The following is a 16565-nucleotide window of genomic DNA, read 5'->3' as shown; positions in this document are numbered from 1 at the left end:
GACCATAAATAAAGAAAATTACAAATAAGGCCCAAAAAGTAAGAAAATTGCAAATAAGACCTTAAAAGAATGATAATGATAAAGAAGACCCAAAAGGAAAAAATTGCGAAAAACTTTAAAAAAAAAATATTTTCAATAAGATCCACAAAAAAAAAAGTTTTCAAAAAGAACCATGAAGAAAAAATGTTTTCAAAAAAGAACCATCAAGAAAAAAACCCTTTCTCATTTCCCCCATCCTCATGGACGATCAAAGATGAGCACAACAAATCTAAGATTATCCTCATCTTCTCCATCTTTAAGGAAGATGAATTCTGCAAGATAGGGCATATTTCAGATTTAAATTGTCATCATCCCTTCATCATTTCTTTTCCCATTTTCTATTATAAAAGCAACTTTAGGCTACGTTTAGAATATCTACTAAACACAACCTCAGATTGCATTTGGTATGCATTATAGGTCGATAATGCATTTTGGGATAATAATTTTCATTAGGGCAGTGTGGTTTGGAAGCTCCCTATCTTACTTGCCGCCAACTGATTAAAAACCAAAATTAACTGATTGGGTGGCTAGTTAGGATGTTTTATTTCAATAGAACAAGAAGCTCACCCAGGAAACTCTTTCCCAAGCCTCTTTCCTGTGCTGGTATTTATGGAGGGCAAGAAATGACAAGGTGTTTCGAGCAAAGGAGTGGACCGTGCCTAAGGTCATTGTTGCAGCGGAGAAAGCTTACAGAGAGTTCACTTCGGTGTAACAATTTAACCCATCTATTAGGGCCATATCTACAGTTCATACACCTTCGATTTTTGTTTGTTGGAATCCCCCACCTTTCGGATATGTGAAGGCAAACTGTGATGCAGTTGCACCGCTTGATAACAACAGAGGTGGTCTTGGAGTAATTTTCAGGGATCCAAATGGCTCTATGAGTAAAGCTATGTCACTTCCTCATTCTTTCAATTCGGTCAGGCAATGAGAGGCTCTCGCTATTAGATTGCCACTGTCCAAAGCTTTGCAATCAGGCATCACCCATCTTCAATTGGAATCCGATTGTAAAGAGATTATTAGTCTTATAACTGAGCCTATTAAGGTTCCTCATCTTGAGGTAGCAGCGATCATAGATGATATCAACACCTTATCTGGGTTTTTCACTTCTATTTCTTTTCTCTATGTTCCACGGGTTGTCAATCATGTTGCAGACGCCCTGGCAAGGAAGGCCATGTCTATCATGTGTTTGATAGATTGGCTGTATTCCACTCCGTGGTTTCAAAACCTGTGCAGGATTGATGTCATTGGTTGTACACATGTTTCAATTCAGTAAATTTCCTCTTTACCAAAAAAAAAAAGAGAGGTCGATAATGCATTTTTGGATAATAATTTCATTGTTTTTATCATCATCTCATAATGTATTGTCGACTAGAATGCATCCCAAGCATACTTACCAAATACAACTTTAAAGATTAGCAGAGCCAAGGAATATAGCAATGATCATCTTCAATACCATTTTGTCTCTCATGACTATAGCTAGGAGCTATAAGTTTTTTTCCAATAGTTTAGAGAAAAGATGGTGGACACTAGTTCAATATTCAATTATTTTTACATTTGGGCCATTTTGGGATATTTTTGTGGGGAAAAAGATCATGTGCAGTCGTGGCAGAAGCTGCACAGGTGCAGCACCGCTAAACGACAGTAAAACCAGGGGTAAGGTAGTCATTTCATAGGTGGGTCTCACCTAGGCCCCACATGTGAAATGACCACCCTCCTGTATATGGTGTGGTTTTTGTGTTGCCCCTGTGCAGCTCTCGCCACGGCTGCACCAGAGCCAAGTCCATTTTTGTGATCATTCTTCTATGGTCTTGTACTCTTATCCTGTGGCCCAGCCCCGACCAGAGACAAACAATGTCCCCGATATGTCATTGCAACATTGATACAAGTCTCTTGGATATCCAAAAGGAAGTTAAAGCTAGAGCATTAGTGAACGTTAAAGGAATAGTGCGGCTTGAGATCAGTGACCAATCACGGTTATGGTCTCCCACATTTGGATGTAACAACTTCTTCAGGATCATCGATCACGCTTGTGTGTGTGTGTGTGTGTGTGTGTGTGTGTGTGTGTGTGTGTGAGAGAGAGAGAGAGAGAGAGAGAGAGAGAGAGAGAGAGAGAGAGAGAGAGAGAAAGGAAGTCCTTAAGTTAAATGGTTACACTAGGAACCCAGCTCATAGTCATACTTGGCAGGATGAGTTAGCTTGGCTGCTCCTCCACTTCTCGGGCAACCATCCGGCTCAGATTATAAAGAAATATAGCTTATGTGCCACAATTTACCGTGTTTGGCAAGAGCGCAATGGCCAAGCGCATGGCTCCTCCATCCAACCTCCCAAGACGGTTCTTCTCTCCATCATCAGGGACACAAGACTTAGATTCTCCAATTTCAAGGGCAAGGTGGTGGATAATGCCTACAACAGAAGTTTTTTCACAAATTGGGGAATTCATGTGCAGTTCTCTCCCAGGAAAATGACCTTTCATAAGTGGATCCCCTCTCCTGATGGTTACCTTGCTATTAACTGTGACAGATGAATGAGAGACGGGTTGGGTGCCTTTGGCTGCATCGGGAGACTCAAGGATGGTTCTATAGTCTTCGCCAAAGCTGGGGCTCATGCCTCCGTCTCCATTTATCATGTTGAGTTATTAGCTATCCTTTGTGGGTTAGAATCTACAAGAGATTTGGGATACTCAGATTCTAAAGCTGTGGTGGAGGGGATCAAGGGAAGCGCTTCTTCTCATTGGCAAGCCTGGGAAACCATTTTTCAAATCAAGTGTATAGCATCCTCTTTTAGTTCTTGCTCCTTCCAATTTTGTTATACGGAAGGTAACCATTGTGCAAATTGGCTTGCCAAATTTGTCCATTCTCCTACTAAGATAGTTCTCCATATAGACTCCCTTCCCCACCCCTTGTTGCATCTTGCTACCAAAGATGCTTCAAGTCATCTCTACCATAGGATGTAAATCTTTTTCTATTCCTTAATATAATTCTTTCCTTATTCGAAAAAAAGGGGGGGGGGGGGGGGGAAGGAGGTGAGGTGCATGCCACCTTTTTTGGGTTTTTCTTCACCTAATTCAGATGTGTCGTATATATTCATGTGTGAAGTCTGCTTGTGCCTCCTACTGAAAAAAAAAAAAAAAAATTTGCTTGTGCCTTTTGACCTTATATAGATTATGGGCTGATGTTCTCTGTTCTAGGGGCGCAGGTTGCGACTAGACACATTGGGGTGGGAGAAATGACCACCCTGCCCCCTGAATGGCAGGCCCATATGTCTGGGCGTAGGTTGCGCTGCAGCACAAAGAACATTTGGCCATAGATTATAGTCAATTTGAACAAATTAAAAGCCTGAATGAGGTAGTGATCATGCATGTTTTTAAGCCGATAAAAATTTGTTATATATATATATATATATGTGTGTGTGTGTGGTTTCCATACTTGAGAGGTCATTACCATTGTAGGTGCAGCTAATTATTTAATTACAAGATTTTCTATACCAAAGAATGATGTCTACATTGACTATATATTGGTGCACTAAATTTAGAATTTTCATGTGTGAATGGAAGATATACTCGACAAGGAATCCACCTCTTGAATATGGTGAATATTTCAAGAGAATTATCTAACTATGATTAGACATAATTCAGAGTCCTGTCTTGAAAAGAGTTTACAAATACATTCAAAATAAATTTATTTTTATTTAATGGGATTTTCTTATTGATACTTCCAAAGGTGTCAAAAAACTTGTAACCTTATTTTCTACCCTTTTAGTGTAACACACTTCCCCCCTCTTCCCCTCCCCCCTCTTTTTAGTGAGAATGAATATCGTTATTTCACATATGTTGTTGAATAATATGCAATGATAATGATAGCTTTTGATATTGACATAATGATAAGTCACTTTCAAACTATTTTTGAAAACCCTTTTATATCTCTGACTAAAGAACTTTTGAAAATAAAACAAGGGCATTTAAAAGGTGTCAAGTTCTAAATACACCTATAAAGATGTTATTTAGACATTATTTTATTTAATAATTATAGTTATTTTGAAGGTTTAGGTTTTTTGATGGGATTCACAATCCATGCATGTAAGCCCGTTTTGTGATATTGTTAAGTGGAGGGATTTTAATGTAATTATTTCTAACATTTTAAAAAGGTTTTAGTTATTACCATTTAGTGGTATACTTAATGATTAATAATTTCGTAACTGTTAAAAGTGAGACTTTCAGGTAATTATTTTTATTTACAATGTTGAGTCTGACTCATGTAAGAATGAAAACCTTCATTGGTTCAGCTAATAGGATCTCATCACTTGGCATGTGATACCTTTAGCAGATTAGGATTCCAATTTTATAAATTAAGAGCTTGGATAAAGTGTAGGGCATGCTTGTTAGTAGAGTGCCTCTCTCTCCTCCTCATACACTTTGTCTTCTTTGTGAGATTAGGGCTTTAAGCCCTAGTGTGTGAAGATCAATTTGTGTTTGCTAAGAGACCTTGTTCAGGTGCCATATTTTTTTGGAGGTATTGCGATTGTGGTAAAAGAGATAATTTGAAAACTCTAGTTTTGGTTTTTGTTCGAATCCCTAATGCCTACGAGAAACAATTCATGGTGAAAATTTTTATTTGACATTAACACCATTAACAAAATAATGTCTATCTTATAATTAAGGGAGAATGTTCTTTGTGCCAGGGGCGCAGGCTGCGCCTAGACACATGGGGGTGGACACAATGACCACCCTGCCCCCCTGAGTGGCAGGCCCATGTGTCTGGGCGCAGCCTGTGCTACGGCCCAGAGAACATGAGCCCATAATTAAGTTGTCAATGCAAACTATGGGCAAAAAATTCCCACAAGGTCGAAGTGGGAAGGAATCTACATGTTCTCACATAATGACCCGCGAGACTTAACTCACATTGAAGACTCTCTCCCCAATCAATATGTGGGTCCCTTGTTGAAAAGATCTGTCTCCCACCCTCTCGTTGGTGTGATTTTCCACTAAAACCTCTACCCACAGTGTATTTACTAACAATTCTCTCTCTATATATATAGTCGGACTCAAATATATGATGAGTTCATCGATTAATACCATGCAAGAATAACCGTTTTAATTTACAATGCATCTGATTATCCTCCATCCAATGATGATGATCATGTTATTGACTTGCCAAATCAATTCGATTATAAAAACTTTATGTATGATTTCGTGACGATACGTGTCCTTTTGCTTTCATAAATTAAATACTTGGTCCTCCATGCCGTAATTAAAAGTATTTAAAGAGATAATTGTGGAAGAAAAAGGATATGTATCATTAAAGAACCATCCAGGCTCACGTAAATGTGTGTCTACGTATCACTTGCTCCAGATACAAGTCAGTCTACTTACACGACACATCTATCTTTGTTCTTAATGTAGAAATTAATTAGAATAAATATGCATTAGTACTACTCACATACATATATACATCATCAATTTGTTTGGAAATGAGATTAATGCATGAAATATGATGCTTCTAAACTTTTTATTATAAACCAAAGCATTTCAAATCCTGTTTCTAGGCGTGTGTAAAGTACATAGGAAACTTTATTAAAACATATTTGTTTGAATCATTGACCCATGGTCAATTCACCACCTTTGGTTACTATAAGATTATATATACTTTGTTTGGTCAAATGGCTCTAGCGTCCAGATATAGGAACACACACTATTACTGTCCAGCCTTTCCTGAAATAAAAAATCTTATTTGTATTGATACATTTGCATGCGCTCCCATTGGCCCCCCCACACTGGTGCAAGAGCTACATGATCAAGTTGCGATCTCTTGCTATATATATATATGGAAATATCTTGTTGCAACCAAGGCTAGAAGATCCTTGTACATACTAGAATCTAGATCACCTATTGATTAATGCTAACAACATAATTATTAGAGGCTTAATAAATTTTTGAGAGAGGGTTCTATACAATGCCAATGTGGGGGAATTTTCTGTCACACCAATGGTAGTGTGGAGATCGGTATCATTCACATGAAACCCATACGATCAAAGTAGATAAAACACAATAAATAAATAAAAACTATCTGAGAAGACAATAGTACACTGGCATCGTGAGAAACTTTTTCCTAAATTTCTCCCCACCTAGGGTTTTAGGACCAAAAAATCAAATATCAAAAGGGTGAAAAAATAAAATCTCAAAACCTTTAAACCTTACACATAATAAAATCACAACCATGAACACTAACCTCCATATCCTCTCTTCGATTCTTTCAAAGAAAATCTTCAATATCCCATTGTATACACTTACTTCACTCATGATTTATATATATACACTCCCTTAATTATCATGATATTAAAAATAATGATACAAGTAGTAGAATAGATAATCAAGTGTTGGGGTTGATGATCATCTGACTTCATGCATGCATTAGATGAGATAATTAACTATAAAATATAAAATTCTTTCTGTTCCTTCTACGAAACAATATATATTGACTTGGGATTAGATAGAGTATTAGAGTGCTTTAACCATTATATTAATTTTCTTTTCTTGTAATGGAAATAATATTCATATTTGTGACACAAATGTAAGGTCTCATGAGTTATACAGGTGGGCCATATGCATGCATGCATGCGTGCAACATTAAAATAGGTTGGATTACCTAAACCCTCTATCCTACTCCTATATATACATATTCGGACGTATGTGAGTATTTGGTCTTGTTAGAGAGAATTAATTAATACTCTTTAATCTAATTAAGAATCCCTTTTCTATAACTTACAATCCAAGAGATGAGTTCCAAAAAGCTACCAAATCTGTATCCCCTTCAATAAACATGGAGTCCAAGATTCCATTAAGAAGGAATCATGGTTTCAAAACACGATATCGGGCGGTGCCGATAACCTTTTTTTTTATCGATACTGAATCGGTGGAAAGGTATGTATCAACGGTAAAATGGTTAAAAAATGATTTTATATTTAACATCGAGGGCAAAACTATTTGATTCGACCCAATAGAGCTGTACTATATCAGTATCAATATCGGTATTGGCTGAGACTGATACCATTACTGACACTTGATTTAAACATGGTACACATGCACCATTAGTCAGGATTTACAGGTTTAAAATTATGATTGAACTCAATTATTTGCGATTTTTATATCGGATTATTTTATCGTTATATTAATCTAATTCTCGGAAAATCAAAACTTTTTCACAAGAAGGTTCTTTCCATGAAACCAGTTTTTGGATCTTGATCATGCGTTGAACACCCTTCAATAAATAGTCCTCTTTTTGTTTTTTTACCCGAAAAAAAGAGGCAAAAATTACAACATATATATGAGGGCCAATTATCCCAAAATTCAGAAACAAAAATAACAAAAGGAAGTTTTCTTTTTGGTTTCATTGGATATTTTGGGAAAACAAAAGCTGCCTGATCACATAAGCACCTGTGCCCAAATATATGAATGCGTGAAATTATCACCCAGTCTATATGAAATCACTTCCATATATATGCCTTTATGCGTGTTCTCATTGGTCGTGTGCTGGTACAGGGACTATGCAACAAGAGAACGATCTCTTGCCCATATACTGTTTTCATTCTAAATCTCAATATAGTTTAAATTTGATAGTTATTCGTTAGAGGAGAGAAGGTAGGATTTGAATTCTTGCTGGTCTAGCAGAAGAAAACAAGCTTCAATTCAATAAGGAGTTATACATTACAGACAACAACATGATCGAAACAGGGAGCGTATAAGTGATTAAGCCAAGTTCATGTCCTCTCTTTGTTAATGGCTCCAATTACTACTCACAAATAATTTGTATTTATTTATGATTGGAATAAGTCAATAAGCCTTTGATGGAGTGTGCAGTCGGGTTTGGTGGGGTTTGGGGTTTGGAAGTCGAAACTTCCCAGCAACTTGAACCGACCTTCCCCCCCCCCCCCCCCACCTGGATTTTTTTCCTCTAAGGTTCCTTCACCCATACGGTTGTGAGGTTCTTTTTACGGATGTTCGACACGTGTTAGATCCAACGGTTGTGAGGTGAAATACACTTCACGATAGTGGTTCCCAAACAACGAGTGACTCTCTCTCTCTCATCTCTCTCTCTCTCTCTCTCTCTCTCTCTCCTCTCTCCACTGTATCCTTAAAACCACTCTCTTCTCTCTCCTCTCTCCACGTTTGCTTAGAACCAACCTCATGACGTCCTCTGGAAGTGCAACCAATTTATTCTTGAAATTATGGAAACTAGCACTACTGGTGTTCTTCACCACCACCGTTGCCGCCGCCAAGAACACTTTATATTGCCACAGTCGAGAAGGAAAGCCATGCTAATAACTTAGCAACCTGCTAATACATGAAATTATTATTTATTCATACAAGTAAAACCAACAACCAAAAACGTTTTTTGAAAAAAAAAAAAACACAAACACATGTTGGAGAGTACCTGTAGTGGAGCGAGAGTGATCGATCGTCACTCTTCTTCCGCTTGATCCATTAATCCTGCCTTCCTTCTAAACTTTTATAAGAGGATATGAATGATTCCACATAATCGAAATTGGATGATTGCAAATCCAATAAACAAGGAAAGCCCGTTAGTTAAGACATAATAAGATAATTATGGACGGAAGAGGATTAGTGAGGTGTTATTCGTCGCACCACATAAGAACTTGGGCAAATCCTTCTGCACACCTTTCAATTCCTTCCATATGCCCTCCTTCACGTCGTAACCCCTGATTTTCCCCAAATAATTATAGCAATACAAAACCCCATCAACAACAGCAACCTGCTAATACATGAAATTATTATTTATTCATACAAGTAAAACCAACAACCAAAAACATTTTTTGAAAAAAAAAAAACACAAACACATGTTGGAGTACCTGTAGTGGAGCGAGAGTGATTGATCGTCACTCTTCTGCCGCTTGATCAATTAATCCTGCCTTCCTTCTAAACTTTTATAAGAGGATATGAATGATTCCACAGAATCGAAATTGGATGATTTCAAATCCAATAAACAAAGAAAGCCCGTTAGTTAAGACATAATAAGATAATTATGGACGGAAGAGGATTAGTGAGGTGTTATTTGTCGCACCACATAAGAACTTGGGCAAATCCTTCTGCACACCTTTCAATTCCTTCCATATGCCCTCCTTCACGTCATAACCCCTGATTTTCCCCAAATAATCATAGCAATACAAAACCCCATCAACAACAGCAGCTCTCCCCCTCCACCCCAAATTGAGCTCAGTCGGTACACTTCCGCCCAATTAGTAGATCGAGCCCAGGAATCCACCAAGCAACCTCCCATGACATAAATTTTCCCATTGAGAACATCAACAGTGGCGAATTCCCTACCGACACACATTTTGGGACCGATTTCCCATCGACTGAATCGAGAATCGAAGATCCAAACGGTGGAGGATGGAATATCGTTTATGGAACCACCAAGGACTGATGGATGGAGAAAGAAGGAAGGATAACAGCCATCGGCTTCACCGGAGTTTCTCCAAGGCGAGCTCTTTGTTGATTTTTTGGAAATAGTATAGAGAGAGGAGAGAGACGAGAGTGGGAAAGAGGAGACGTGAGAGTTGCAGTTTCATTGAGAAACTGCAAACGTGGAGAGAGGAGAGAAGAGAGTGGTTTTGAGGATAGAGTGGAGAGAGGAGAGAGAAGATAGTGGTTTTGAGGAAAGAGTGGAGAGAGGAGAGAGTCATTCGTTGTTTGGGAACCACCATCGTGAAGTGTATTTCACCTCACAACCGTTGGATTTCTCTCTGACACGAGTCGAACATCCATAAAGAGAACCTCACAACCGTATGTGTGAGGGAACCTTCGAGGAAAAAAATCCCCCCCCCCACCCTCACTTCTCGAATTTAGCTCATCTCTAGGGAGCCCAGCGCGCCCAGGGTGCTGCCAGCTGTTGGATTGTGCCGTACACATCCCTAGGCGTACGCTGAGATGTGTGCCGCACAGCTTGACCACTGGATGCCCCCTGGCAGCACCCTGGACATTGGGCTCCCTGGAGACGATCTTGATCCCCACTTCTCACAAAAACCCCCTCTTTCGAATGAGTTGTCAAGAGAATCCCTTCAACCGTGGGATCTGACTTTCTAATTCAATCAAAGAAGGGTACTTCGGACCTTCGGCAATAGGGGTGAAAATGATTACAATGGATCATATGCACGTACGTGCAAGAGAACGTACATCTCGGAGCCAATGATATGTTTATTTTGTTTTCATAAATGCCCCACTTGCCCTTGTAAAGAACAAAAATACCATAGGGGATTGTCTCTCACATGTATGTGCATCTATCTACATGTCCAATCACAAGTCAAATCAAAATGGATTAAGAAATTTTATAATGGGTGACGAAAAACTTTCACCTCTTTTTTAAAGGAGGTGTGTCATCCCATCAATCCAATCAAGCATAATTGGTATCAATCAATTTAAAGCTCCACACTGTTACCATATCGTTTAGGTAATCGAGCCCCATAGGCTAGGCTAGGCATAGACATGTTTATATTAGGTTTGTTGATTACCGGTATGTATCAGGTTCAAGTTAACATGGCTATAATCGATCTTTAAATAGGTAATTAGGCTATAAATGAACAGTAAACGGACCATAAACGAGTTGCTCAAGCTATAAACGAGGCAATAAATGGTCAGTCCCAATCTTAGTTAGTAAGTTTGGGAACGGCAATTGAACGGGAACGGATACGTACGGCAGTTAAACGGATTAGACGGTAATAATACTTTTCAAAAATCCGGCTTCATAAAATGCATACGGTAATAATACGGTATACGTTTAATACGGATATAATACGGCATAGACGGCAATAATACTTTAAAAAAAACGGACATATATTCATTATATAACATGCATTCACCACCTAATAAACAAAATAATATCATGATTTTATTAACTAAAATAAACACAATAATATAATATGCTATATAACATCTCTAAGATTATCATTTAACATACCAAAATATCAATAATCTACAAGAAATGAATGTAGATTGTCTGAAAATGACATGAGCAAGTTGAAAGACCAGAGAAACAAGAGGAGAGTACAAGACTTAAGTGCCGCTTTGTTGAACGGAGATGGCGAGGATGATTGGAGATGGAGGGCGGCTACTTTTGCCTGCTACGGTTGGATGTTCAACGCAAATCGAAAGGGACGAAAGGGAAAGTGAAATCGTTTCCCTAAATTCTAATCTTTTGGATAATTTTTTTTTTAAAAAAAAAACGTATAATACATGTATTATTCGAGTATAATACGTGCTTGCTTAAAAAACGTGTTTTTTTTATAAAAATACGGGAAAATACGGGGACGGGAATATTATACGTTTAAAAATACGGGAACGCGTATAATACGCGTATGATACGCGACTTTACTAACTAAGGTCCCAATTGGCTACGCCTATGCATGTCGGTCGATCCCAATCAGATGCCCATCAGGCTACAACCAAGCACCGTAAATATCTGAATAATAATCGATCTAGGCCCAGCACCAGACTATTTACTAATCGATCTATACCGATCGGGCTACCAGTGTAGGCCAGTTTTTGATACCCTTACTTTTTACCCTATAAATCATGCATGGGTTTTAGCTTCCAAGGCTCCATATATCCAACCTAACTTCAAACTGATACTTAATATACCGATGCTGATATTGATACATGACTGATCCCATATCGGTGGAACAATTCTTATTAAGAAAAAATCTGTCAAAAATGAAAAATCTATTGTAATGTTGGACAAATCATATCAAATATGTATTAGTATCTATTTTGATATCAACCAAGGCTAATACGAATCCCGGTACCCATATTATAATCATGTTGTAGACTATTGGGCCGATATTTCTGGTATTATTTGTCCAAGTCCCCATCCACAACATCGACATCCCACACTTAATTGATGGAAATCAATGCACTTAGCACTCAGAAATTCAGAATAATGGAGAAGCCCAATTATGTTTCATCCAAATTAAATAAAGAGATAAAATGATAAATTATAGGTTACACCCATGACAGCACTTATTGTATATATCTACAAATCCTTAGCTTCTGATGGGCTTGGGTCCTCCATCCAGTCAGAATGGGCCCACTTCTCAAACTGAACGGTAACCTACTGTGGGCCCTACAACTAAATGGGACTAAAATCTGGTAGCCCATCTCAAAATGCTCCCTCTGGGATTCTATAAATTTGTATGGTTGGAGAGTTGTGGCCACAGAGGCACAAGCATCGGGGATTTTAACGGCAAAACCGGTGAAAAGCTATGGAATCGTGGCAGTCATAGCCTACACAGATGCGAAGGAGATTCAAACTTGAGAGAGATAGAGATGAGGATTTGTTTCTGGATTATGTTTGTATTCCGATAACGACGACACTCAATCTCTTGCTTCGTTGTATAAAACAGAGATTTCGAAGAAACCCAGAGAAGAGCTTTCTTTCCGGGAAGGAATCCGAACCTCTCTCTTTGTAAGCCTCTTCTTCTGCTTCTCTGTTTCGTCTTTCATGCTCCTGTATATATCTACTGCTCTTGTTAATGTTTTTTAGTTTCTCGACTTTCTTACATGGTCAGTTGTTACGGCTACACCTGGTGAAGGCCCTGCTGACACGTCCAGTGGTGAGGAAGTGGAAGGTATTCCACGACGAACACCCAGGAGCAGAAGACGTCCCATCTTTCTGAATAATTACGTGTAGAATTGACAAGGTAACGGGAAAATAATTGAGAGGGAATATTGGATGTCAAGGAATCAGAGTGGTTATTTCGTGTCCTATAGATAATATATATGTGTATCAATGGAAAGGGAAGCAAATATCTACCTTATTCTCTTTTCTTCTTCTTCTTCTTTCCCTCAAAGATAGCATTCTTAACCTGCAACTCTAGAGTTAACGTAATATCAGTGGTTTTTGATTGATCAAGCGACCTGTTTTCTTTTTTTTTTTGGTTCGTGCCCATCTGGGTCTGTTTTAAATTTGTTTTTCTCTTTTACCAAAAAAAAAAAAAAAATTGTTTTTCTCTCTGTTTCTCGTTTTGGGTACTTAGTTTTTCTGAGATTTAGAAGTTTTTCCTGGGTTGTTAGGCGTACTTTTTGAATTTGGGGATTCCGTCACTTTCCTCGTTCTCAGCGTGGTTTTGGTTCTATCCTCTTTCATTGTTGGATGTTGCGTTTTCAAGGCTGCTGTCATTAAAGGTTTTCGATCTGTTGTTCATAGTTAATTACTAATATAGGTGTTCCCTTTTTAATTTTCGTCTTATTTCCTTCCGTTCCTTTCCCTACTTCAGCTCTCGTCTTTTTGTTTTTTTTTTAAGTTTATTTAAATGATTTTCTGAAACCTGGTCAAGTTCCATTCCTTCTTTTTTATTCTTGTAAAGGAACTCTTTTCCTCTCGGATTTTCATTTTAGCCCTCCAGGGCGGCTTATTTTATGTTGCAAAAATTATCATCGTCTCTCTCTCTCGTCTGATTGTTTTCCTAAATTCTGTCATCATTCTTTTTATTTCTATTTATGTGTGGTAGGTTCTTAATTTTACCATTTTAAGTTTTGTTTAGATCGTTTTGTTTTCTCAGGACCTTCGATGAATAATCAAAGGTTTGCTCAAAGGGTCTCTTCCTGGTTTTTATATATACCTTTCTTCTTCACCTATTTCTTGAGTGTTATCTGAAGATGGGGGATCACTTTGTGCTGCTGGTGGATCGGTTACTCACTGAATCGACCCTAGAAGCTGCAATTGAGAGCAGAAACAGGTCTTCAGAAACCAGTCCCTCGGCTGTTGAAGCCACAACCACAGAAATTTCTTCCCCTAGTAGGGATTTCAATCATGGGTTGTCCCCGAGGAAATTGGTGGAGTGCAGAATTTGCCATGATGAGGACGAAGATTCAAACATGGAGACACCCTGCTCTTGCTGTGGCAGCTTGAAGGTTAGTTTTTTTTTTCTATAATCTTCTCTCTAATTGAAATAGTTCTGCATCACTAATCCAATGGTTCTTTTCATAGGTTAGAATGTTGAATTATGGGTTCATCTTTTAACAATTTGATTCATTGCTTCTCTCTGTCATACTGCTTTTTACAACTTCTTATGAGCTTCTTTCTTTATATTGATCTGTAATTTTCAACTATTACCATTTAGGAAACCTTTTAATTCCAAGGAAGTTCTGGATCTTCTCTTCCTCACCCATTAGAGATCTGTTCAAGACCACCCCCCCCGGCTTTTTTTTTTTTTGGGGGGGGGGGGGGGTGTGGGGGTGGGTTTTAAGTTTCTGTTTGGGGCTTACGAAGTTTCCTATTACAAGTTTTACCAATTCAATGGAGAATGGGACAGAGAGTCAGAGACTTTTGTTGGGAACAAGTCTCTATCATAATCTCAATCGTAATCTGAATGAGGACCTTTAGTCATAAGTTTTGTTCAAATGTCATGTCAGAATCAAATATTTCAACCGACTTAATGTCGATCTCTGTTCAAAAGTTTTGAATGGTAGATATGTCATTGAATAACTCTGTCTCAAGTCCAAGCCACTGGCTTCAAGTCTTCGGGGTTGAGGACCATTTTAATTTTGATAAATGCTGGGGAAATCCATGTCTTCCTTGATTCAAGCGTTTGACTCTCTTCATGATATAAACAGTAGTTAAAAAACAAATACATGAAACTCAACTCTCTAAGCTGGGGAAATTACTTAGTTTTCTCGTCTCTATGACTTATGAGCTTAACTGTAACCTCTAGGTCTTACTCTATTTTAGTTCAGGTATTTTATGTTCCAATCTTAATATGTACTGAATATTTCTGTTCTGTGGCACAAATATTCAAGTACTGCACTTTATCCCAGTGGAGTTGAGAACTGATATTTCCCCTTGCAGAAAAGGGTCTTGAACAGATCTCATTATGAGTTCCATGTTTTCTATAAAAAAAATTGACATTTATCTTTTTCCCTTATGTACAATTTTGTAAAATTTAGGGAGAGATATTGTTGTTTATTTCAATATATGGGATGAAAATAATTATTCTGTGCTATACATTCTACATTTTGGGTTTCCTATATCGTGCTCTCCCTACTCAGATTCCAACAGTTATCTGAGAAAGTTCACTATTAACAGTTCTTTGTTTTTCCAAGTATTAATTTCTTTTTGGTTTAAAATGGTGTTACGGCACTATATTGCGTTTATCTATTCCTAATGGCTTTCATCTTTGTCACATCTAATTTTTCTAATGGAGATTTATCTGATTTCCTGCCTTGGCCACATCTAATTCTTGCTTGTTGCAGTATGCTCATCGCAGATGTGTCCAAAGGTGGTGCAATGAGAAGGGTGACACCATATGTGAGATATGCCACAAGGTGGGTGATCCATTTTTGGCTGCTCATCTAATGTAGTCAATCTTTTTCTTCTATTCTTAATTGATTGTCTTTTATATATATATGCTCTGAGTTTGTCTGACAACTGATAATATTGAACTTCCTTTCTGTTGAATGTGTGAGATTTCAGCAATTTAAGCCAGGTTACACAGCACCACCTAAGTTGTTTCGTAATGGGGCTATTCCTATGAACTTTAGGTAACATTTGATCTAATATTTCTTTACCTACATTGCCACTACCGCTGGCCAGGGACCTTCTGGTTGCTCCTGTTACCATGACATCTTATATGCTTATATGTGTCTGTCAGGGGTAATTGGGAGATTTCCAGAAGGGACCTGCATAATACACGATTTATAGCAATGGTTGCAACTGACCGTAATTTGTTGGATCCTGACTATAATCAGTATTCAGCTGCCACTTCAAGAAGCCTGCTGTGCTGCCGCATAGTGGCTATAATTGTACTCTCTCTCTCTCTCTCTTTTGTGTGCGTGCACATACATGGAGATATATTCCATGGGGAACACAAACTGAGTTACTGGCTGGTCACAAGCTATAATGTGCTCTTTAGTTGAATTCATATTATGACGCTTAAGCCTTTTTTTTTTTTTTTTTTCAAATCTTTAGTACACCAGTTCTTTTCTTTTATCATTTATGTATCTTTTTCCCCTTTCCTTCATCCAGTTCATGGTTGTCCTGGTTCTAAGACATACGCTTCCAATCGTGGTTAGTGGGGCTGGGGAGTATTCCGTTCCACTATTAATAGTAAGTCTGGCTGGTTTTAACTTTTGTTTCAATAAAACTGAAAAATACTTTTAATATGTGAATTATTCAATCGTTTCATTCTCTAATTATCTGACAGTTGCTGGTATTGAGAACTGCTGGGATTCTTCTTCCAATCTATATAATGGTGAGAGCAGTAACGACCATACATCGTCGGCGACAGCAACAAGTATTGTCAATCACTTGTATCTTTGGACAATTTTTACCCCCAACACCATTTAATTACTTATAAAACTTCATTATTTTTCAACCTTTTGATGTAGGAGCCTCACATGTCTGTCACGGAATCTGATGAAGAAAATGAGCAGCAGCCTAATCTGCAGTCCCAGCCACACGTCATCCGTGTTTACTAAGCTACGATACCACTGACATGTAAAGCAAGTTGAAAAGGAAAAA

At 38.1% G+C, this 16565-nt stretch overlaps 2 protein-coding genes across 3 annotated transcripts; one reads left to right on the top strand and one right to left on the bottom strand.

Annotated features, from left to right (window-relative positions):
• Positions 1-8639: 8639 nt before the first annotated feature.
• Positions 8640-10539, bottom strand: LOC122645411 (F-box/kelch-repeat protein SKIP6-like). The gene is made up of 3 exons (XM_043838718.1): positions 10491-10539; positions 9282-9475; positions 8640-8807 (listed from the first exon to the last, which is right to left on the bottom strand). Exons 1-3 carry the CDS (start codon positions 10537-10539, stop codon positions 8640-8642), a joined length of 411 nt encoding a protein of 136 aa, XP_043694653.1.
• A 1825-nt stretch (positions 10540-12364) lies between these two features.
• LOC122646860 lies at positions 12365-16565 on the top strand. Of its 2 annotated transcripts, none has more exons than XM_043840478.1 (8): positions 12365-12512; positions 13706-13960; positions 15299-15370; positions 15519-15586; positions 15697-15847; positions 16071-16151; positions 16249-16338; positions 16433-16565. In XM_043840478.1, the coding sequence occupies exons 2-8, from the start codon at positions 13706-13708 to the stop codon at positions 16520-16522; spliced, it is 807 nt and encodes a 268-aa protein (XP_043696413.1). In that variant the 5' UTR covers positions 12365-12512; the 3' UTR covers positions 16523-16565. The 2 variants fall into 2 exon arrangements, with proteins under 2 accessions (XP_043696413.1, XP_043696414.1); XM_043840479.1 differs by having other exon boundaries at positions 12385-12512; positions 13694-13960.

This window comes from Telopea speciosissima, chromosome 11 (assembly GCF_018873765.1).
Source record: "Telopea speciosissima isolate NSW1024214 ecotype Mountain lineage chromosome 11, Tspe_v1, whole genome shotgun sequence".
NCBI lineage: Eukaryota > Viridiplantae > Streptophyta > Magnoliopsida > Proteales > Proteaceae > Telopea > Telopea speciosissima.
Note: the sequence above shows the minus strand (reverse complement) of the source record. Positions and strands in the feature narration are given on the sequence as shown.

What these genes read in the sequence shown, in the direction of transcription:
- LOC122646860 (XM_043840478.1), top strand. Translation starts at nt 13,706, where the DNA reads ATGGGGGATCACTTTGTGCTGCTGGTGGATCGGTTACTCACTGAATCG. An exon ending in TATGTGAGATATGCCACAAG is followed by an intron (nt 15,371 to 15,518) that starts GTGGGTGATCCA and finishes GTGAGATTTCAG; the next exon opens with CAATTTAAGCCAGGTTACAC. An exon ending in ATCGTCGGCGACAGCAACAA is followed by an intron (nt 16,339 to 16,432) that starts GTATTGTCAATC and finishes CTTTTGATGTAG; the next exon opens with GAGCCTCACATGTCTGTCAC.
- LOC122645411 (XM_043838718.1), bottom strand. Translation starts at nt 10,539, where the DNA reads ATGTCTATGCCTAGCCTAGCCTATGGGGCTCGATTACCTAAACGATAT. An exon ending in TCGATTACCTAAACGATATG is followed by an intron (nt 9,476 to 10,490) that starts GTAACAGTGTGG and finishes TCCATCCATCAG; the next exon opens with TCCTTGGTGGTTCCATAAAC. An exon ending in GATCTACTAATTGGGCGGAA is followed by an intron (nt 8,808 to 9,281) that starts GTGTACCGACTG and finishes ATGTATTAGCAG; the next exon opens with GTTGCTGTTGTTGATGGGGT.